Source organism: Oncorhynchus mykiss, chromosome 24 (genome assembly GCF_013265735.2).
Source record: "Oncorhynchus mykiss isolate Arlee chromosome 24, USDA_OmykA_1.1, whole genome shotgun sequence".
NCBI classification, from domain to species: domain Eukaryota; kingdom Metazoa; phylum Chordata; class Actinopteri; order Salmoniformes; family Salmonidae; genus Oncorhynchus; species Oncorhynchus mykiss.
The window spans coordinates 4,797,188-4,820,956 of NC_048588.1; the positions used below are offsets into that span (position 1 = coordinate 4,797,188).

The window sequence follows — 23,769 nt, forward strand, 5'->3', positions numbered from 1 at the left end:
GTTTTAGAGCTCATTTGTCAGGGGTTCGTAAAACAATTGCTGACAATAAAAGGCACACTGTAATATTTCTATGCTCATTTTTTATTTCAAAATACAATAATGAATACAGCTCATTATTAGAGACAAGCATTTCTGGTGTTCGGTGCGAGAGGGTCCTGGTTAGAGCCATGCGTCACAGAGGAACAACTGCAGCAAAAACATGCATGACCACACGGAGACAGACAGTCAAAACGCAAAACTCTGGGACTATCCCGGCTAGCTATCCCGGCATTCAGGAGTCCAGGGGAGACGTCAGAGTGAGTGACAGGGGAAATGGAGGTGATGTTTGTTTCATCAGGCTACATGTAATTGCTTTGTCCCCTAGCCGTCGGTAGCAGTGTGTGTCGGTGTGTGTTCGTGTATAAAATACAGTACAATATAAATGATTATTATTTGTAATTCTTGAGGTTACTTTGGATAAGTAAGTCAGATTGTGACTTAGTTATGGTCTCTGGTTGTGGCAACAATCTTCCCAGACTCATTTCTCACCATGATTCCAGCTGATGTCTCAGACTCCCTACATGCTGATTTACACACCACACTCACAATTGCCCATAAGTTGAATTAATTTACATTAGCCATTAAGTAAGTCTAGAATGGTAGCGTGTACGCCCTACAGGTAGAGATCAGCATTGACCTTCCACTGTTTAATTAATGATCGTTCAGATGTGAGCTCCTCAAACTCAGGCCAACTTCCCAAAGACCAAGCAATGATGGCTACAACAGTTTCCACAGCTAGAACAACCACCACGTCATGGCATAAAGTACAAAATTCAACAATGTCAAAGTACAATACTCGACCCAAGAGAAATCTAAAACTAGAACGGCTAGGAGATCTGAGGAGACAAATAAAAAGTAGAAGAGGAAACATGCTTTGGCAGTGAATAACGTAAAGGCAGCCAATGACAGGCAGAGACAGCCAATGACAGGCAGAGACAGCCAATGACAGGCAGAGACAGCCAATGACAGGCAGAGACAGCCAATGACAGGCAGAGACAGGCAGAGACGGCCAATGACAGGCAGAGACAGGCAGAGACTACCTCCAGATGAGGTAGGGCACTCCTGGGCACAGAATCAGCGTGGCCCCTGGCTTTAGCCCTTTAAACCACATCGGACAGTACCAGAGGCACCCAGTCATATAACTACAGTTACACTCCCATAGCCTGTCTGCTCCCCCAACAATGTCTGTTGAAAAAAAAATACAAAGCCAAGACTTTTAGACACAAGGAGCAAATGAAGACGACATATTACAAACATTGTCTACAATAAATAATGTTACTCATTTGCGGTTGTGATGTTGTTGAGCAATTCCAACGTTCACCTGTCCTTTTGGATACTTTTTGTGATCCTTCACAGACTTGCATACATGATCACGCTCTCATGATAATGTAATTAAAGCCCTACGTCTCAGAAGGTAGTTTGAAACGCAATGGGTGGAACGTGGAATGATTGATTGTATAGTAATTACATCTCACGTTGTCTCCCAAATACAATCACAACCAAGTGCAATGCTCATTCAGCTAAATATGTAACGTCCGAAGAACATCCCAGATCAAGTACCTCAGCGGAGAGAGGTCTCATACATTCGAACATTGATCGTTTAAGACGGCGACAACCACACCTGAATTAGCGACAGCAATCAAAGCACACCTCTAGAGTACAACTTGGTATTAGGACAAAACTTAGAAATATATGTATCTGTATATAAATGTTACTCTTATTCTGTTTTCCCTGAAAGTGCTCAGCTTGTGTGTATGTGTAGGCCTCTTTTTGTGGAAAAAACAGCTACGTGCAAAACAGCTACGTGGCTTGTATGTGGTGGTCGAAGCTTACGTGTTGGTTCGCGTATAGTCAATGTGTCTGCGTGCTCACTTGAGTGTCAAGGGTTACTGCAGGTGGATAAAAGGGGGACATCATTTGGGGATTGGGCTTTTTGTGCAATGTGTATTACAATATCATCAAAGACCAACAGATTAATGATCCATCCATCGTAGGCAGAATTGTGCCAGTCATAATATGTGTACAAAAAAACATCATGCTAATATATGATGCAGTAGTAACTTAGTATGAGGAAGCAACACAGGATAAAATATCATATTGGAGGTGAGGGTTCAGAAGGGTTGGCGACTGATAAAATCATCCCTGGCTTCAAACACTCTAAGGACACTCAAACGCATATTCACACACGTGTATACACCCACACTGCCCGCAGTGACATCTGAAGGTCATTCACAAGCTTATACCCTTGTACATAAAAAACAAACACACACAGACAAAAACAATCCATCCATACCATTCTCACACAGAACGGTTGTCATTTTGGACACACACTAGCTGTGGGAACTTTTTTTGCCCCAGCCATTATGCATCTCTAAGTAATGTGATAGAGCAGGAAAAAGAGAGAGAGAGAGTCAGAGAACGAGAGAGAGAGAGAGCAAGAGAGAGGGAGAGAGAGAGAGAGAGAGCAGGATCTTTCCCAGTAATCACGGCTGTTTTAATTTGTGCCAGTTTGCTACAGTAGGAAAATAATCCTGCAGCGACAGGACATGTTAATTATTACGTGAATCATAATGAATTGATATTTCTCTAGGAGTTGATACATTTTTCGTAAGGGAAAATCAGGTCTAAAATATCCAAGTGTAAATTACAAATGTCCAAGTGTAAATTACTTCAGAACACTTTTTAAACCTCAAATACAGTACACATTTTAAATGTCCTGCATTGCACTTCACATGTCCTACGTCTGTATTTGAAGAGAGACTAGAAGCGAGGAAAAAGGGGAAAGAGGAATGTCGTTTGGAGGCTGCCGTCCACAAGCCTCCTCCGCCTTTTGTGGCTTCTTGTCAGAGAAGATAAGATGGCCGACTGAAGACAGAGGCAGGGGTGGCGTGGGTAGCGTGGCTGGCGTCGGCTTCCCACAACGGCAATTTTGTTTGGCTGGGCAAGGGGAAGGAAGGAGGGGGCGTGGGGTGAGGCAGATGCTGGACAAGGATTCATGGAAGGGTCGCTATACATCTTCAGGCAGGAATGCTTTCCTGAAGGTTATGGTTCATCGGAAACAGAGGGGCAGGGAGAGAAGAGAGCAGAGATATATATGAGCTCAGCGATACAGTACATATAGTACATCACATCCAGCTATTGAACATATACAAGGAAACAGCACCCCTAAGATCAACACACTGAAGATATGTCCCACAGAATAAAGTCACGTGAGGGTAGAAGACAAGATGGTTTAAACGTCTAGGTCAGTGCTTTCTAAAGTAGGCACTGGTTGTCTAGCCAACCGGACTTGTTTTTTAAAATCTGATTTCCATGCTATTGTTGTTGTACATTATTTACATCCCACTGTAGGACCAGGGGGAAGAGCCGTGGACTAACTTGTACAATCCCATACACCAAACACAGACTGCACCACACACACCCATCACCACACCACATTGGCTAGGGTCACAACGCAAACACAGCAATAGCTACTGTGCAGAAGCAGGCAGGGTTGGATCTCTCATGGAGTTAGTGTGGGAAACAGGTTAGATACGAGTCACTCAAAACCTAGTAAAAAACATGCAAACACATTGCCCTGAGACATGGCTGTAGACTCCCATAGCTTGCAAACAAAAAAGCTGTGACACATGTGCTTAGTCCCTTTGAAGATGCTCTAAAGACCATCTACTATCTACTATCAGTAATATTTCAACTAACTATCTACTAACCCTATCTCTCACTTAACTCTTATAGTAACCCTAAACTTAACACTTACCCTAATCCTAGCCCTAACCTTAACCCTTATTCTAAACCTAACCTTAAAACACGAGCAAGCAGTTTCTTATCAACAGACGGTTTGCTGATAGTATGACCATGAAAATCCAGGCCTATCCAAATAAAGTAGGACCGAAATTCATCCTGGAACCTTGCATGGCGGAGTCTACAGCCACGTGTCAGGTCAAACAAACACCTGACTGCAAACGAATGGACACAAATCTAACTTGAGATACAGTGAGAACACGTAACTTTTCCTTCCCCCATGAATCGTGTTCGACGACAGATTTGTGCAGAAAAGTTCTGTGTTTGTATCTGACGTTAGGATTGAGCCCCTACAGGCTTTCAGAATCAGAACTGATCCGATCTAAGGCCTGGAAGAGAGATCATCAGGTAGAAAATAGGTTGAAGGTAGAAGGGAGAGCAGACCAGAGGGGGAAAGGTAGGATAGGATTGACCGTTCTATTGGATGAGATCAGGACAGAGGTTGAGAGTGAGACTGTGTCTCAACAGTCCTTTCCATGTCTCCCGTCCTTCACGGCCACTGATACATGAGACGACAGCACACTGTTTTAATCTATTGTCCTTTCACATCAGTGGTCATACAGGACATGAGCCAAGGACACACTACTATTATCGTAGCTAAATAGCAAACAGAATTGGAAGTTCCCATCACCATGGTAATGAGAGAGCGGGATAAACATCAAGGTTTGGGGTAGAAGGCCATAACTGGCCACTTTTTCTTGGGTAACGGGGGTCACATGACCAGCACAAAACACCAATCACAAATTGTTACCAGCGTGAGGGAGGGGGTGTGGCTCCAGCGAACCTTGGGCCTCCAGGACCATGCAGGCCGGTTATAGCTTCCTGGCTCATGGCAATATACACACATACATATGGGGGCACGCGCACGCACGCACACACACACACACACACACACACATTGTCAGGATGTTTTAAGAGAAATGTATGAATCCACTTTACACCGGACATATTTCTGGCACGTGTTTCCATAGCATCTATATTTTGTGACGTTTCTGGGGTTATTCCAGAATGTTGTGACTTGTTAGGTATAAACGATGGACCACCCTCGTCAGCGCACATACGTACAGCTGAAAGAGAAAGCTAATTGAAGTAGATTTTAAGACTCTCCAGTTTTGCCTCAAAGGCATTGCCTCAAGTAGATGACAGAAGACGAGAGCGAGAGCGCTAGAGAGAAGGACAAACAGCAAAGAGAATTGAAAGAAAGAAAGAGGAGAATAGCGCAAATCCGGGGACGCGTCATTAGAATTTCACAACCTTGGAGAAAGAGTCCTAGAGCAAAGCAATATACAGATGTAGGATTTTAATATGATCACCCTGTTGCAGCACAACTTTCCTGGAAATGCAGGAAATGTTACACTTGTGCTGTATTTGAGGTTTAAAAAGGTTTCTGAAGTTTGTAATTTCCACTTAGAAATTTCAAACTTGATTTTCCCTTACACATATGTAAAATTCCAGAAGAATTTCCAACTTCCCATTTCCTGTTGCTGCAGAATTATTTTAATGCGGCAGCAAACTGGCTCAAATCAAGATCCTACATCTGTAGAGGTATCGAGGAAGACATAGGACGGCTAAAGAAGAAGACATCACTTGAAGAGAACTTCAACAAAAGGGCGGTTCTCACTTGGTTCCCTCCTCGGTGCCCCCCTCTGCATCCAGCTTGCCCTCTTCCTCCATCTTCTGCTCGTCAGAGATGAGCTCCTGTTTCTTGTGGCGCCTTATACACTTCACCACCACCATGGACAGGATGAGCAGAGCCAGCGCACCGCCGACTGATGCCCCGATCGCCACCGCTATTGTCGAGTCCCGTGGGGGAGGCACTGTGGGGGGGGGGGGGGGAGGTGAGATAGTTCTGTAAATAGAGTGTACAGTTGGCAAAGGGCTGATTTAACCAGTGTGAGGACACAACAAAAAATCAATCACTTAGATCATGTATTTTCAGACTCGCGAAGCAACAGCAAAGTAACTTGCCCCCTTCTTGCTCCCCGCCTTGCCCCCTGTCCCTCTTCCTGCTCCCGCCTTGCCCCCTGTCCCTCTTCTTGCTCCCGCCTTGCCCCCTGTCCCTCTTCCTGCTCCCCGCCTTGCCCCCTGTCCCTCTTCCTGCTCCCCGCCTTGCCCCCTGTCCCTCTTCTTGCTCCCCGCCTTGCCCCCTGTCCCTCTTCTTGCTCCCCGCCTTGCCCCCTGTCCCTCTTCTTGCTCCCCGCCTTGCCCCTGTCTCTCTTCCTGCTCCCTGCCTTGCCCCCTGTCCCTCTTCTTGCTCCCCGCCTTGCCCCCTGTCCCTCTTCTTGCTCCCCGCCTTGCCCCCTGTCCCTCTTCTTGCTCCCCGCCTTTCCCCCTTACGTTCTGTGACGACAAACATGTTGATGATTCCGTGGCCCTGGATGCGGTCAGGGGGGTTACGGACGTAGCAGTTATAGACTCCCTCGTCCGACAGCTGGACATCAGAGAGGGTGATGGACAAGTCGTTCTTTTCCAGGTTACCCACAAACTGCACCCGGTCACTGAACCGGTCTGTCCGCATGGGCATCATCCCCTTCTTATAGGTCATGAACTGGAGGAGAGAGGAGGAAGAAGAGAGTGATTAGCAGAAAGATAGACAGGAAACATGTCGTTGTTATTGAACCCAGGACTCCCTGGAAAACAGTGGCAATTATTACTGAGAACAGATGTAGGATCTTCATTTCTTCACTCTTTTTGCTATTGAGAATTTTCCCGCACTGCAGGAAATCCAGATGAGCTTCGTGATTTACATACATTCACTGAAAACCCGCAATAATACACGGTTATATTAACAGTATTGCACTTTTCAGGTACTGCAGTCTAATTTTGTCGAGCTCATAGCCTAACCACTTGAAGAAGCAACATTATGGACCTAACGTTAAAATCCTGTTGCGGCAGGATGATTTTGCTACGGCAATGCTGAACAAATTAAGATCCTACATCTGTAGACTATCCTGGCGAAATAAATAAAAGTCAAATGAAAGACGTCGAAATAGTTGGAGAAAGCTTGGCTTTTAAAAAAGCAGATCGGAGACAGGAGAGAGAGAGGAGAGGGAGTTGACACCGGAAACGTAAGGAGGATGGAGAATGCAAAAGAAAAAAGAATTGTCTTACTGTATATCATGGCAGAGTGAAGAAAGAGCCAGGCGTATGGTGTCCATTTTAGCCTTACAGCTTACCCCTCCTTGAGCCAGTCCTCACCTTCCTTGAGTCAATCTGAGACTGAGGGTGTCCTGAAATGGACACTGTGCATCTGCCGGACATTGACACAAGACAAGGGCAGACACACAGTCTGGTCTCTCACCATCTCCTCTGTCTCGTTGGTGTTCTCCTGGTAGGTCCAGTTCATGGCAAACTTGTTGACGTCCACCTTGTAGCAGGAGGTGAAGATGCACTGGATCTTCACCATGGTGCCGTTCAGGACGTTGATGCGGTTATGGACCAGCACATCCATACTGGACGCAGGGCAGGCTGGGGGAAGGAGGGAGACGGAGAGGATTGGTTAAGAAACACACAGATCGGCTACACATGGAAGTATGGGTGTTGATTGTTTGCTGTTCCGCAGGAAGCAGTGAGTTCATTCAGGAGAAAGACCATTCCGATTACACACATATGTATGGCGATCGTCACATAAACAAACGCGCACGGTGCGTATTTCAAAGGGTTAATTTTTTTGTCAGTGAAATCCTCTGTAAAGTGACCACCATTAGCAGACGGTGAGAGCGGTATTAGAATAATGCTTTAGCAGTCGTGTTCTGGACACTAGTTGTCCTCACAACCTGGGAGGCATTGCGCAGCCCAGAACCAGAACCGTAGCAACATCTCGGTATGCACACAGTGACTCACTCCTGCTCCCGGTTACTCCTAACGCAGCTCCAGACACACCTTTCATGAGCATTTGTTTAAAGCTGCCGAAAACGAGTCTGGCTGAATCTCCTGAATACATAACTCATTGAGGCATTGAGGCAGAACTGTGCTGTATACCTGTGTGTGCCTACAGTGCTGTGTCTGTGTACTGCGTATGATGACAATGCACAGTATTAGTGTGAACATTAGCACGTCTGTTTGTTTCTGTGTGTGTTTGTGTGTGTTGTGTGTGTGCTGGCTAGGCACCAGAACGAATAGGTTGGAAGGGCCTTTGATATCCATAGGTGGGCACGTTTTTTCACGGGTCCTCCTATGTGTGCACCCGCTTGCTTGCGTTGGAAAGATTTTTCAAATACTGAGGAACTATCATTCGCAATGGATGTTTAAAAAAACTGTCTTTGTTTACAATGTATGAGGTGAAGAAACTATTACTGAGATCCTCAGCTCAGCATTTCAAATCATTGTCACGGGGTTAGTCATAAAAATCGGAAGTAAAATTACAAAAATATAAAAGTAGAAATTAAACTAAGGCCATATGGACACGTTGATACACTGTGGTCCATTGGCGGCTAAAGAAATTAGCATTAATCTCTCGACTCTGCCTCCCTTTGACTTGAGCTATTGATAGTGCAAAAATGTATCAAATCATCAACTGGGTCCGGCAGTAAGCTGTCGCTTGTGAACTTGTAGCATTGTATCAACTAGCCCCTTCCAGACTCTCAGAGGTTCCCACGCCAGTGAGCTTGGGACAGACAGCGATTTTTATAACGTTTCCAATGGGATAATCGCTTGGTGATCGAGGACAGGAGTGTTGGAAATAGTTTTCAAATACTGAGGAACTATCATTCGCAATGGAAAAAAAAACAGACTTCGTTTAGAACGTGTGATGTGAAGAAAAGATTACTGAGAAGATGGGCTTATTAGTGGTGGACGTGGTGAGTTTAGACATCAGACATTGCCAAGTGGGCATTTTCCTACAGGCCAGGAAAATTACTGTAATTAATACATGCATTAACAGAAATTACTGTATTTAATACATACATGCATTAACTACTGTAACCGTGCTCCCTCTGCTGTTTTCTGAAGTCCATGATCAGCTCTTTCGTTTTGTTGACGTTAGAGGGAGGTTATTTTCCTGGCACCACTCCGTCAGTGACCTCACGTCCTCCCTGTAGGCTGTTTCATCATTGGTCATCAGGCCTACTAAATTAAATCAAATAAAAGTTGATTTGTCACGTGCGCCGAATACACCAGGTGTAGGTAGACCTTACAGTGAAATGCTTACTTACAGGCTCTAACCAACAGTGATTTGTCACGTGCGCCGAATACACCAGGTGTAGGTAGACCTTACAGTGGAATGCTTACTTACAGGCTCTAACCAACAGTGATTTGTCACGTGCACCGAATACACCAGGTGTAGGTAGACCTTACAGTGAAATGCTTACTTACAGGCTCTAACCAACAGTGATTTGTCACGTGCACCGAATACACCAGGTGTAGGTAGACCTTACAGTGAAATGCTTACTTACAGGCTCTAACCAACAGTGATTTGTCACGTGCACCGAATACACCAGGTGTAGGTAGACCTTACAGTGAAATGCTTACTTACAGGCTCTAACCAACAGTGATTTGTCACGTGCACCGAATACACCAGGTGTAGGTAGACCTTACAGTGAAATGCTTACTTACAGGCTCTAACCAACAGTGATTTGTCACATGCACCGAATACACCAGGTGTAGGTAGACCTTACAGTGAAATGCTTACTTACAGGCTCTAACCAACAGTGATTTGTCACGTGCACCGAATACACCAGGTGTAGGTAGACCTTACAGTGAAATGCTTACTTACAGGCTCTAACCAACAGTGATTTGTCACGTGCACCGAATACACCAGGTGTAGGTAGACCTTACAGTGAAATGCTTACTTACAGGCTCTAACCAACAGTGCAAAAAAAGTATTAGGTGAACAATAGGTAAGTAAAGAAATAAAAACAGTAAAAATAACAGTAACGAGGCTATATACAGTGGCGAGGCTATAACAGTAGCGAGGTATAACGGTTTTCCTGTTGTGAAGGAGAAGCGGACCAAAATGCAGCGTGGTGGTTATTCATGTTCTTTAATTTATAAAGACACTATACATGAAATAACTAACAAAATAATAAATGTGCGAAAACCTAAACAGCCCTATCTGGTGCAAACACAGAGACAGGAACAATCACCCACGAAACACTCAAAGAATATGGCTGCCTAAATATGGTTCCCAATCAGAGACAACGATAAACACCTGCCTCTGATTGAGAACCACTCCAGACAACCATAGACTTACCTAGAATACCCCACTAAGCCACAATCCTAATACATACGAAAAACCCCAAGACAAAACACACCACATACAAAACCCATGTCACACCCTGGCCTGACCAAAATAATAAAGAAAACACAAAATACTAAGACCAGGGCGTGACACGAGGCTACATACAGACACTGGTTAGTCGGGCTGATTGAGGTAGTATGTATATGTAGATATGGTTATAGTGACTATGCATATGTGATAAACAGAGAGTAGCAGTAGCGTAAAAGAGGCGTTGGCGGGTGGTGGGTGGCGGGACACAATGCAGATAGCCCTGCCAGCCAATGTGCGGGAGCACTGGTTGGTCGGGCCAATTGTAGTAGTATGTACATGAATGTATAGTTAAAGTGACTATGCATATATGATGAACAGAGAGTAGCAGCAGCATTAAAGAGGGGTTGGGGGGCACACAATGCAAATAGTCCGGGTAGCCATTTGATTACCTGTTCAGGAATTGTATGGCTTGGGGGTAAAAACTGTTGAGAAGCCTTTTTGTCCTAGAAATGGCATTCCGGTACCACTTGCCATGCGGAAGTAGAGAGAATAGTCTATGACTGGGGTGGCTGGGGTCTGTGACAATTTTCAGGGCCTTCCTCTTACACAGCCTGGTGTAGAGGTCCTGGATGGCATCTTAGCCCCAGCAATGTACTGGGCCGTACGCACTACCCTCTGTAGTGCCTTGCGGTCGGAGGCCGAGCAATTGTCGTACCAGGCGGTAATGCAACCTGTCAGGATGCTCTCGATGTTGCAGCTGTAGAACCTGTTGAGGATCTGAGGATCCATGGCAAATCTTTTTAGTTGCCTGAGGTGGAATAGGCTTTGTTGTGACCTCTTCACATCTGTCTTGGTGTGTTTGGACCATTCTAGTTTGTTGGTGATATGGACACCAATGAACTTGAAGCTCTCAACCTGCTCCACGAAAGTCCCGTCGATGAGAATGGGGGCGTGCTCGGTCCTCCTTTTCCTGTAGTTCACAATCATCTCCTTAGTTTTGGTTACGTTGAGGGATAGGTTGTTATTCTGGCACCACCTGGCCAGGTCTCTGACCTCCTCCCTATAGGCTTTCTCGTCGTTGTCGGTGATCAGGCCTACCTAACACTGTTGTGTTGTCTGCAAACTTAATGATGGTGTTGGAGTCGTGCCTGGCCAACAGGGAGTACAGGAGCGGACTGAGCACGCACCCCTGGGGGGCTCCAGTGTTGAGGAGCACTGTGGCAGATGTGTTGCTACCTACCCTCACCACCTGGGGGCGGCCCGTCAGGAAGTCCAGGATCCAGTTGCAGAAGGAGGTGTTTGGTCCCAGGATCCTTAGCTTAATGATGAGCTTTGAGAGTTCTATGGTGTTGAATGCTGAGCTGTAGTCAATGAATAGCACTCTCACATAGGTGTTCCTTCTGTCCAGGTGGGAAAGGGCAGTATGGAGTGCAATAGAGAAGACATCATCTGTGGATCTGTTCGATTGGTATGCAAATTGGAGTGGGTCTAGAGTTTCTGGCATAATGGTGTTGATGTGAGCCATGACCAGCCTTTCAAAGCACTTCATAGCTACGGACGTGAGTGCTACGAGTCTGTTGTCATTTAGGCAGGTTGCCTTTCTGTTCCTGGGCACAGGGACTATGGTGGTCTGCTTGAAACATGTTGGTATTACATACTCAATCAAGGACATGTTGAAAATGTCAGTGAAGACACCTGCCAGTTGGTCAGCACATGCCTGGACAACACATCCTGGTAATCCGTTTGGCTCTGTAGCCTTGTGAATGTTGACCTGTTTAAAGGGCATGATCACACAGTCGTCCGGAACAGCTGATGCTCTCATGCATGCATCAGTGTTGCTTACCTCGAAAGCTAGCATAGAAGTGATTTAGCTTGTCTGGTAGGCTCGTGTCACTGGGCAGCTCGCGACTGTGCTTCCCTTTGTAGTCTGTAATAGTTTGCAAGCCCTGCCACATAAGACGAGCGTCGGAGCCGGTGTAGTACGATTCAATCTTAGCCCTGTATTGACGCTTTGCCTGTTTGATGGTTCGTCGGAGGGCATAGCAGGATTTCTTATAAGCTTCCGGGTTAGAGTCCCGCACCTTGAAAGCGGCAGATCTACCCTTTAGCTCAGTGCGAATGTTGCCTGTAATCCATGGCTTCTGGTTGGAGTATGTACATACAGTCACTGTCGGGACGATGTCCTCAATGCACTTATTGATAAAGCCAGTGATGGAATAATCCCGGAACAGATTCCAGTCTGTGCCAGAAAAACGTTACTGTAGTTTAGTATCTGCTTCATCTGACCATTTTTTTATAGAACGAGTCACTGTTGCTTCCTGCTTTCATTTTTGCTTGTAAGCAGGAATCAGGAGGATAGATTTGTGGTCGGATTTACCAAAAGATAGATTGAATATGCCTGTAAACACTGCAGCCAGCTGGTCTTCACATGCTCTGAGGACGCGGCTATGGATGCCATAAGGCCGTCAGCCTTGCGAGGGTTAACACGCTTAAATGTCTGACTCAAGTCGGCCACGGAGAATGAGAGCCAACAGTCCTTGGGAGCGGGCACTAGGTTATCCTCAAAACAGGCAAAGACGGTGTTTAGCTTTTCTGGGATTAAGACGTCATTGTCTGCGATATGGCTGGCTTTCCCTTTGTAATCCGTGATTGTCTGTAGACTGCCACATACGTCTCTTCTCTGAACCGTTGAATTGTGACACTTTGTCTCTATACTGGCATTTTGCCTGTTTGATTGCCTTACGGAGGGAATAACTTCACTGTTTGTATTCAACCATATTCCCGGTCCCCTTGCCATCTTGAGGCATGGATTCCGATTGGTCAGACCAGCATTGACCAGACCTTAGCACGGGTACTTCTTGTTTGAGTTTCCACCTATAGGAAGGGAAGAGCAAAATGGGGTTGTGATCTGATTTGCCAAATGCGAGTAGCAGTGATCTAATGTTTTTCGAGTACTACAGTCCATAAGTTGATAGAACTTCGGTAACGTTTTCCTCAAATTTGCTTTGATAAATACCCCAGCTACAATAAATTCAGCCTCAGGATATGTGGTTTCCAGTTTACTGAAAGTCCTGTGAGGTTCCTTGAGGGCTGTCGTGGTATTGGTTTGAGGGGGAATATACATGGCTGTGACTATAACCGAAGATAATTATCTTGGGAGGTAATATGTTCGGCATTTGATTGTGAGGTATTCTAGGTTGGGTGAACAAAAGGACTAGAGTTTCTGTAAGTTATCACAACCACACCATGAGTAGTTAATCATGAAATATACACAACCGCCTTTCTTCATCCTGGAGAGTTCTTTATTCCTATCTGCGTGATTAGAAGTGCGATGAGAACTGAGAACCCAGCTGGCTGTTTGGATGGGGACAGTATATCCTGAGAGAGCAATGATTCCGTGAAACAGAGTATGTTACAGTCCCTGATGTCTCTCTGAAAGGAGATCCTTGTACTGAGCTCATCTACATCCAGAGATTAACATGAGTTAGTAATATACTCGGAAGCGGTGGATGGTGTGCCCACCCCCTGAGTCAGAATAGAAGTCCACTCCGAATACCTCTTCTCCATCATATTCCTGGTCATAATGCTGGTGAGTTAACGCCACTCTGATATCCAAAAGTTCTTACCGGCTGTATGTAATAACACAAAAAATGTTCTGGTCTAATAATGTAAGAAACAACCCACAAAAAAGAAAAATACTGCAAAGTTGTTTAAGAGCTAGAAGCAGAGCTTCTGCCATGTCTTACTTTTGGAAAAAGACAAGCCATATCTCTGCCACACACCCCTCCCTTACTTCTTGTTGCAACATTTTACATTATTCCCAAGACACATTATCTTCACACCTATTTTAGATGCTTTTCACTGACTGCCGCAACTCAATCAGCTCGACATATTGCAACATGCACTGCCCAAATTGTGGGCTTCCCAAATAGGCATAGGCCTACACACGTGTGATTTGAAACAATCCACAGTAATTTTGGCGAGAGTGAGCCCGCTCGCTTCACCTCTTCGTCTCTGCTGAAACTCTCTCATCGGAGAAAGCATTGAATGAGCGAAACAGTGCCCCCCTCTGTCTTACTATATGTAGCCCATGTGTCTGATGCTGTCTGGACAGAATTAGTATTACATGTCACCCTTTTTTGGTCCAGACAGCATCAAATTCATGGTCTATACATACTGAGACAGAGGGGTGCTGTTTTGCTCGGTCGGATGCTTTATCTGAGATTGATGCGTCTTTCTGTCAGCGCACGTCTCGGTCAAATAAATATTTATTTCAATCTTTTATTTGGACGGGCAAGGAGGTACAGTAGGACCCCCTAAGGGTGCCCTGTGTGTGCATGCATGTGTGTGTTCTGTGGGTGCCTCAGTGGGATGTGTGTGTATTGGTCTGAGTGTGGCTGTTAGTGAGTGCAAGCACGTGCATGATGCCGGGGTGGGATGGGTGTGTTGGCTCTGCACCATTCGTTCCCTCTGCAGTCTGCCGAGTTTTGTGTTCCTGGACAAGCTCCCACTGCTGCTGCACTCACTCTTCATCGTACGGGTCTCTGCTGCAGATAGACCTTCTACGCTCTCTCTCTCTCTCTCTCTCTCTCTCTCTCCCTCTCTCTCCCTCTCTCTCTCTCTCTCTCTCTCTCTCTCCCTCTCTCTCTCCCTCTCTCTCTCCCTCTCTCTCTCCCTCTCTCTCTCTCTCTCTCTCACTGTTTGTGTGCTGTAGTGGTGCAGTTAGTGTCCTGTCCCTCGGCTCCCTCAAAGCCTCCCTGTCCTCTTGTCTTCCCTCCCCTCCCTTCCTCTCTCTGAATCAGGTGTCCTCTGGAAGTACTGCAGCACAGCACCTTCTTAGAGAGGGGGGGGACAAATAGGCTGACATCCCACAATATACATACAAACATGACGCACCCCCCCCCACGCGCACACATATGCTCATATATCGACCCATAGCTACACATTGGCAAAACATATGCACAAGTTGTACGTCACACACAGCACACAGCCCACAGCACATGTACTTGCAGAGTCATCACTCAGTCCTGCGCGCTAGTATTTACTAGTGATATGTGAATGTCTTCCCAGCCTATACCTTGCCCTTGTATATTTCCAATGAGCTATATACAGATGTAGGATTTGAGCCTGTTTGCTACAGCAGAAAAAAATAACCCTGCATCAACAGAAAACAGTAAGGGTTGATACATTTTCAAGTATGCTTGTAGTTTAAAGTGGAAATTACAAACTTTAGAAGCCTTTTCAAACCTCAAATACCCTACAAGGTTGCATTTTCTGCCGTGTAGGGAAATTATTCAGCAACAAAAGAGTGATCAAATTAAGATCGTACACTGTACTGTATCTTGTGCATCTATAGGGTGAGTACATTCCCACACCGAGGGGGGGTTAATTTACATTATGTCCATCACATCCTTACACTGTACATACACAATCAGCTGATCCCATCCCTGCTTAGCCAGCTGGCATGTCTTAACGACACTCAAAGTCTACATAATAGGAAGTAATTGGAAGCTACTGTAGCTCACTGCCAACACCAAGAGATTAGCTAACCAAACTTGAGTAGCACTTGGTTCTGCAGTAATTTAAAGGGGGAGTCCAACAAAAGTCTTGTGCAAGAGGCTTTGGTTGGGAGAGTTACATCACGTCAGTGGGGAGCACATGCATGAGGAGTTGACGTTGATCATACACGAACAGTGCCTGGCTCGAAACTCTGACGCACTTCATCACCGCTGAAGGTGATCTCTGAGTTAAACGCTATCTTGGACAAATGTACATGTTTTCCGTACGTGTTACTGGGAGTTGAGAGTATGTCTGATGCCAACATCATTGTCTAAAACTATAGGCCGATACACACACATATTGAACTATAATACCACAATATGTGTAGCACTCTGAGAGAGATTGTCTCATCCTATAAGGCAAGTGTGTCAATGGTGTGTAACACCCATGTGACCGTTTGCTCATGCTGCACTACTTCATCTGCGATCACAAGGCAGGAAATACTGCAGTGTAGGGCCCTCTCCCTCCCTCCTCCCTTCTTCACTCTCACACTCTCTCTGTCTTTCAGCTCATTTTTTCCCCCCAGAGGCTCGAGGTCATCGTAAAAGTGAAGGTAAGGACGAGATGCTCTGTGGTGCTGTAGAAACGACTTTCAAATGTCATTGGATTGCTGTGAGGCAGCTAAATACATATGGTCGCACACACACACACACACACGCACACACACGCACACACACACACACACACACACACACACACACACACACACACACACACACACACACACACACACACACACACACACACACACACACACACACACACACACACACACACACACACACACACACACACACACACACACACATGCACCAAGATAACTTCAGGTCATCAAGATGTGTTCTCTACAGTTAACATAACATATGGCGTATACAATAAAGAAAGGTTACACTCTTAGACAAAATGTTTCCAAAAGGGTTCTTTGGCTGTCCCCACAGGTGAACCCTTTTTGGTTAATTCTAAAACCCTCCGTGCAAAGGGTTCTACATGAAACCCAAAAGGGTTCAACCTAGAACCAAAAAGGGTTATTCAAAGGGTTCTCCTACGGGGAATGCCGAAGAACACTTTTAGGTTCTAGATAGCACCTGTTTTTTTTAAGAGTGTAAATGCAAAACTGCACTACTACACCTATCATTTCAGATGCAGCTGCGAAGCTAGCCTAAACACTACAGTTTTTTTTCGATTGCTAAACGACAGTGGGCACAACTGGAGTCACATGTGCAAAACTCTAACTACAGTCTGCACTACCAACAGTCACCTGAGCTAAACAGTTCACATCACCTGCTAAACTCATTCCAAGCAACACAACTCTTAACACATGGCTCAAAACACGCTCAGTGCAGCCAAACACTATGCACAACCCTCACTGAGATAACACACACTGTCACTCAGAACACACTGAGAGTAAAAACACTAGCATCAAACACCAATACAGAAAATACAAACTTTTCACAGTTTTAACAATTTCAGTGACTTCATACAAAGTAATATTTTCTTCAAAGAAAAGAGTGACATTCTTTCACATGATTTATAATTTTTTTTTAGAACATAACAATTCTTTAAGGTAAATGAAAATTAGCAGTTTGCTTCAATAGTATATATACTGTAATATGTGTGTGTGTTCACTAACAAGTCTAAAACAAGACACCTGCTTAGCCTTTCAGCTGAAATTGCAATCAGCAATGTTTGAAAGGCACAAGGCTGAAATCTATTCCGTTTTGAATGTGTGGTTCACAGTTTTGACAGCAGTGTGTTAGCATTTGAACAAAGTGCTGTAAATCCACAGTGTTGTGCAGGTTGTGGTTAAAGTCATGGGATAAGTGTGTAGAGTTTTGAAAACTGTGTTCAAGCAATGAAAAACGAACTAGAGTTTGGTCCACATGAACTGCTGCTGTGCAGACTGTAGTTAGAGTTTTGCACATGTGACTCCAGTTGTGTCCACTGTCGTTTAGCAATCGAAAAAAAACTGTAATAGCACGGGAGAGAATGCAAGCTTTTGTTGAGGTTCTACCATACCTCCACTAAACTCTGAGTGTGTTTTGCGGGGAGAGTAGGATTGTAGTTTCCTGTGGTTTCTTAGCTAACAGGACATTGCATTCATCCACTGTGTGTGTGCGTGCGTGCGTGTGTCTGTGTGTGTGAGCATACATGTGTGTAGAACACACTATCTACCGAGAGAGTGTTCATCTATGTTCTTCGTAGCTGTCGATTTACCACCACAAATCGATGCTGGCACTAAGACCGCACTCAATGAGCTGAATACGGCCATAAGCAAACAGGAAAACACTCATCCAGAGGCGGCGCTCCTAGTGGCCGGGGACTTTAATGCAGTTTTACCTCATTTCTATCAGCATGGTAAATGTGCAACCAGAGGGAAAAAAACTCTTAGACCACCTTTACTCCACACACAGAGACGCGTACAAAGCTCTCCCTCGCCCTCCATTTGGCCAATCTGACCATAAATCTATCCTCCTGATTCGTGCTTACAAGCAAAAATGAAAGCAAAGCGTCAATACAGGACTAAGATTGAATCGTACTTCACCGGCTCGGATGTGGCAGGGCTTGCAAACTATTACAGACTACGAAGGGAGAGAGCTGCCCAGTGACACAAGCCTACCGGACAAGTTAAATTACTTCTATGCTCGCTTCAAGGCAAATAACACTGAAACATGCATGAGAGCGCCAGCTGATCCAGACAACTGTTTGATCACGCTCTCAGCAGCCGATGTGAGTAAGACCTTAGAACAGGTCAACGTTCACATGGCCGCTGGGCCAGACAGATTACCAGGCCATGTGCTCCAAGCATGCGCTGAACAACTGTCAAGTGTCTTCGTTGACATTTTCAACCGCTCCCTGTCTGAGTCTGTAATACCAAGATGTTTCAAGCAGACCACAATAGTCCCTGTGCCCAAGAACACTAAGGTAACCTGCCTATATGACTACCGACCCGTAGCACTCACGTTTGTAGCCGTGAAGTGCTTTGAAAGGCATGGCTCACATCAACACCATTGTCCCAGAAACCGTAGACCCACACCAATTTGCAAACCGCCCCAACAGATCCACAGATGATGCAATATCTATTGCACTCTACACTGCCCTTTTACACCTAACACCTATGTGAGAATGCTATTCATTGACGACAGCTCAGCATTCAACACCATAGTGCCCTCAAAGTTCATCACTAAGCTAAGGACTCCGGGACTACACACCTCCCTCTGTAACTGGATCCTGGACTTCCTGTCGGGCCGCCCCCAGGTGGTAAGGGTAGGTAACAACACATCCGCCATGCTGATCCTCAACAAGGGGGCTCCTAGGGGTGCATGCTCAGTCCCCTCCTGTACTCCCTGTTCACTCATGACTACACAGCCAGGCACGACTCCAAAACCATCATTATGTTTTCAGATCACCAACAACGATGAGACAGCCTATAGGGAGGAGGTCAGAGACCTGGCCGTGTGGTGCCAGAAGGTGATGATAAAGGTGATGATTGTGGACTACAGGAAAATGAGGACTGAGCACACCCCCATTCTCATCGACGGGGCTGTAGTGGAGCAGCTTGAGAGTTTCAATTCCTTGGTGTCCACATCACCAACAAACTAACATGGTCCAAGCACACCAAGACAGCCGTGAAGACGGCACTCAGAAGACTGAAAAGATTTGGCATGGGTCCTCAGATCCTCAAAAGGTTCTACAGCTGCACCATCGAGAGCATCCTGATGGGTTGCATCACTGCCTGGTATGGCAACTGCTCAGCTTCCGACCTGAAGGTGTTACAGAGGGTAGTGTGTTCACCACTGGGGCCAAGCTTCCTGCCATCCAGAACCTCTATACCAGGCGGTGTCAGAGGAAGGCCCTAAAAATTGTCAAAGACTCCAGCTACCCCAGTCATAGATCGTTCTCTCTGCTACTGCACACCAAGCGGTACCTGAGTGTCAAGTCTAGGTCCAAGAGGTATCTAAACAGCTTCCAACCCCAAGCCACAAGTCTACTGAACATCTAATCAAATGGCTACCCAGAATATTTGCATTGCCCCCCAACTTATTTTACGCTGCTGCTACTCTCAAACTTAATGGTTCAATAAGTGTGTGTGTGTGTGTGTGTGTGTGTGTGTGTGTGTGTGTGTGTGTGTGTGTGTGTGTGTGTGTGTGTGTGTGTGTGTGTGTGTGTGTGTGCGTGTGTGTGAGTGAGAGAGAGAGGTGGAAAAAGTACTCAATTGTCATACTTGAGCAAAAGTAAAGATACCTTAGTAGAAAATGACTCAAGTGAAAGTCACCCAGTGAAATACAACTTGAGTAAAAGTCTAAAAGTACTTGGTTTTAAATATACTTGTCAGTGTTAGGAAATGTCACGAACTAACAGACATCCCCAATCCACTGAGACTGTGGTTCTGCCTCTGCTCTTTCACCAGGTTCAAGACTAGTTCGGACCAGAGCCATGTATTTTGAGAGTTTTTCTAATTCTAGGCATTCAAGTTACATAGGGTTATTTAAATACTCTACATGTAAAGTAATGGGGTGTTATGTCTGACATAGCTACCATAGAATTTGTGCGTTTTCTGCAAATGTACCATAATGCAGAAACCTCAAGGGCACAACTTTCTAAACACTACCTGCCTGCTGACAAGGTGGTTGATGGACCAGGTTGTCTCATAGACCGTGACCTCCCCGTGACCTCGGGTGCCCGTTAGCTGCCCAGTGATACATAGCCCCGAATAAAAGTGACTGCCAATGTCCTTGGTCCTGTGTGTGTTCAGTGTGAATGCGTGTGTGTGTGTGTGTGTGTGTGTGTGTGTTTGGCTGTAGGCAATGGCTCAGCATACTCAATGACTGGTGAGTTCAATAGGGGAAAGGATGATGTGGTGTAATACATTACTGAGGGACTGGCCTTAATATGCTGGTCATAATGTTTTTACGTTTGGCTTTATGGAGGCAACAGTGGTCAAAATGTATTGGATCTCTGTCTTTTGATGGCTGAGGTACGTGTCTTTGATATGACACAGGGCACAATATTAGGTGAACCTGCTGACAGGCAAGGTCATGATGCAGGAGTCTATGGGATCACAAACGACACCCCGCACCACGCATCTGTACCTTACAGATTTATCTAATCATGTACCCGACAGCATCCCTTCCATGACGGAGCAGCTACTCCTACTCTCGGCTTCCTCACATTCAAAAGGAGCAGCCTCATGGCACTATCCTGAGAATGAAAATGTATGATCTATCCTACGAAATAAATGCTGCCAGCTCCAAACTAAAATGCTGCATAGCCACGGTGTGGTACAGGCTACAGTCTGGGCTATACAGCGGCTGTGGATTAGCCTGCCCCCTTGTGGATGAAATTATAAGGTGCACTCAAAGATCCCAATACCGAATGGATAATACACATTTTCTTGGTTGTTAGTCATCCAGTGTAGCCTAGTCCTCCATATCAATAATCCATACTGTTGTTAAATAGCATTTGTGAGCTCCTAAACGTCTATGATTACCAATTGCTCATTGAAACAGCATGAGAGGATGTGTGTGTGAGCTCAGCATGCCAGCATTGCCTGCTAGACATTGCTGTTGGTCTATGAAGTACAATGTCTGCGTGGCACTGTCTCCCCCTGGTGTCGAAGTCTAGGAGGCGCAGCAGCATGACAATACTATGACCGTTCTAAAATGGTGAAGGTTTCAGAGGCTGGTGTGGTATTAGTCATCTCTTCTGCTGCATACTGCACAAGGACCAGACAGTGTGAACCAGATGACACACACACACACAGTTGCTTCATCACAACAGTTTGAAAGTGTTAGGCCATAGGCACTGCATGCCAATGCTATTTTTTCCAATATATATTTTCCACATTTTTAACCTACTTTTTTATTTGTAATATTCTACAGCATTATGATAACACAGGTATCAACAGGCACGTGTGGAACATAACGGTTTAGGCTACTGCATAGGCTTAATGGTGTCATGGCATCAACATTAATACAGGTCGTGATATTCATCTCATGAGCTGTCATTACGCATCCGTAGCCTGTTGCCAAGCAGGCCTCTGCTGAGCACAAAACAGAGCTTTCACTATCCACCTTTACCTGAGTGCTATTTGGGATACGAATAATAGTGTAGGTGTAAGTGTAAGTGTAAGTGTAGGCTATGTAAATGAACGAGAAATATAGGCTAAACTAGTGAGGCAATGTGAATAGATTATTGTATCCGCCCAGATGCGCTAAACTCAGTATAGGCTTCGTCATAGCCAGTTGACCGTAGACCCGCTATTATGAGAAAGCAAACACTATGAAGAGTTCTTTATTTTAAATTGAGGATAAACGACAATTTCTTTCAGATTCAAGGCCTGTTTACAAATAGCCTGTACGCAAGGCGATGTTGCTAGTGATGCGTCTCTAGTGCAGAGATGATGGAGACACGCGGTGTCCGTGCGTCAGCGTCCATCCACTCCACCCCGCACCTGCATCAGTAGAGAGAGCATCACTGGATCTGCCTGAGCCCTGATACTTACACGACTGTTACACATTCTGACTAAGCTATGGGTAGATAGCGGGCCAATAATAAATCCCCACGTTGTTTCGGTTTTTCCTCGATATAGATCAGGCGTTGGGACACTGGAATTACGCTTATTGTGATTCACTACGTTTGTCTCTGGAGTAAAAAAAAAAAAAACCTTCGTTTAGTCTACTGTTAAGGTTACTTAACAGAGTCTGTTGACATAGCATAAAGGCGTATTAGATATTATTACTAATGGCGAGGGTAAAGTGTTAGCCTTGGAGGTGAGGAAGTTGGTAATTTATAGTGATGACAAGCGGCGGATTTCGTGAGCCACCAGTCTATTAATTAGGTAGCCTACCATAATCATACAGGATTTCAGGAATATCTAAATGTCGCTCATCTACACACGCACACAAACACACGCACACTTACACACACAACGCGGGAGAAAACGGAGCACATTTGATCCAAGTGAGTACAATTGCGCCTCTGTCACTCATCTTTCCAAATATCGATCCGCTGTTAACTTTACATTAGACGCTTCCGTTGTAGCCTACTTACCCATAATATAAACCATCAATCCCACGATGCTCAGATTGATAGCTGGCATCCACGTCTTATTTCGCTTTTGTAATGTAAAATGCATTGTATCTCCTTGTAGTAAAACGTCACGATATATAATAAAATAGAAATGTCGTAAAATCTTCCTTTTTACTTTAGAAAAAATCTTAAAATATGTGTTCTTTTTTCAGTGCTATGATATGGCTGGCAGTGACTGTAGCTGTAGAAATAGTTGATTATATGGTTGTGGGTGTCTCTCAAAAGAAGGCAGGGAGGTTGGAAATTGAATCAAATCCCCTACTCTTATCTCCCTCCCTCTCTAGCTCTCCATTTCCCCCTTTCATATCTCCTATTTCAATGAACAAACATTAAACTACATTTACTCGCAATGATCTACCGTTTCAACTTAACATAATCATTTGGAAAAGCACTTGATGTTCATAACTCACTGATGCCCTTAGATAAACTACTGGGATTTAATCATACAGTATAATCGCGTCTTTCCTTGTTTGTTTGATCGGGCTCAAAATAGAATCACTTCACATGTGTCGACTCTCACTCTCCCATGAAGTAGACTATGTGGATCATGCTTTCAGTATAGGTGATGAATATAAATATGGAATATAAATATGCTATTGGCTAGCTAACTGAAACAATTATACTGATCTCCTATTATCTCTGTGTGTCCGAGACCAGGGATTTTACAACTTTTCCTTGGGGGACCGACAGCAGTTCCATGTACTTGACCTATTCCACAGTTATTGACACACCTGATTCAACTTGTCAAGTAATCATCAAGCCTTTGAATAGGTGAATCAGGTCAGCATAACTGATTCACCTGTATGACAGTCAGTGTGGCTCTGTCTGTCTGTCTGTCTGTCTGTCTGTCTGTCTGTCTGTCTGTCTGTCTGTCTGTCTGTGTGAGTGAGTGATAGTCTTTGCATTGGACTGTGTTTTAGTCTTTGTGTGTTACCCTCTTTTTTTCTTTTCACTCCTGCATCTCTCTCCCTCTCTCTCTCTCTCTCTCTCTCTCTATCTCTCTTCCCCCCCCACTCTCTCTCTATCTCTCTATCTCTCTCCCACCCCACTCTCTCTCTCTCTCACTCTCTCTC

The 23,769-nt window shown here is 45.1% G+C and overlaps 1 protein-coding gene across 1 annotated transcript; it reads right to left on the reverse strand.

Annotated features, from left to right (window-relative positions):
• Nucleotides 1–6: 6 nt before the first annotated feature.
• LOC110503572 (sodium channel subunit beta-2) lies at nt 7–22,874 on the reverse strand. Its single transcript, XM_021581968.2, has 5 exons — nt 22,658–22,874; nt 7,142–7,308; nt 6,178–6,388; nt 5,462–5,657; nt 7–3,074 (listed from the first exon to the last, which is right to left on the reverse strand). The coding sequence occupies exons 1-5, from the start codon at nt 22,740–22,742 to the stop codon at nt 3,047–3,049; spliced, it is 687 nt and encodes a 228-aa protein (XP_021437643.1). The 5' UTR covers nt 22,743–22,874; the 3' UTR covers nt 7–3,046.
• Nucleotides 22,875–23,769: the final 895 nt, after the last annotated feature.

Excerpts from the sequence above, each read along its gene's own strand:
- LOC110503572 (XM_021581968.2), bottom strand. The coding sequence starts at position 22,742 with ATGCATTTTACATTACAAAAGCGAAATAAGACGTGGATGCCAGCTATC. Across the intron at positions 6,389-7,141 it reads CCAACGAGACAGAGGAGATG|TTCATGACCTATAAGAAGGG; the intron begins GTGAGAGACCAG and ends TCTCTCCTCCAG. Across the intron at positions 3,075-5,461 it reads GGCACCGAGGAGGGAACCAA|GAAAGCATTCCTGCCTGAAG; the intron begins GTGAGAACCGCC and ends CATAACCTTCAG.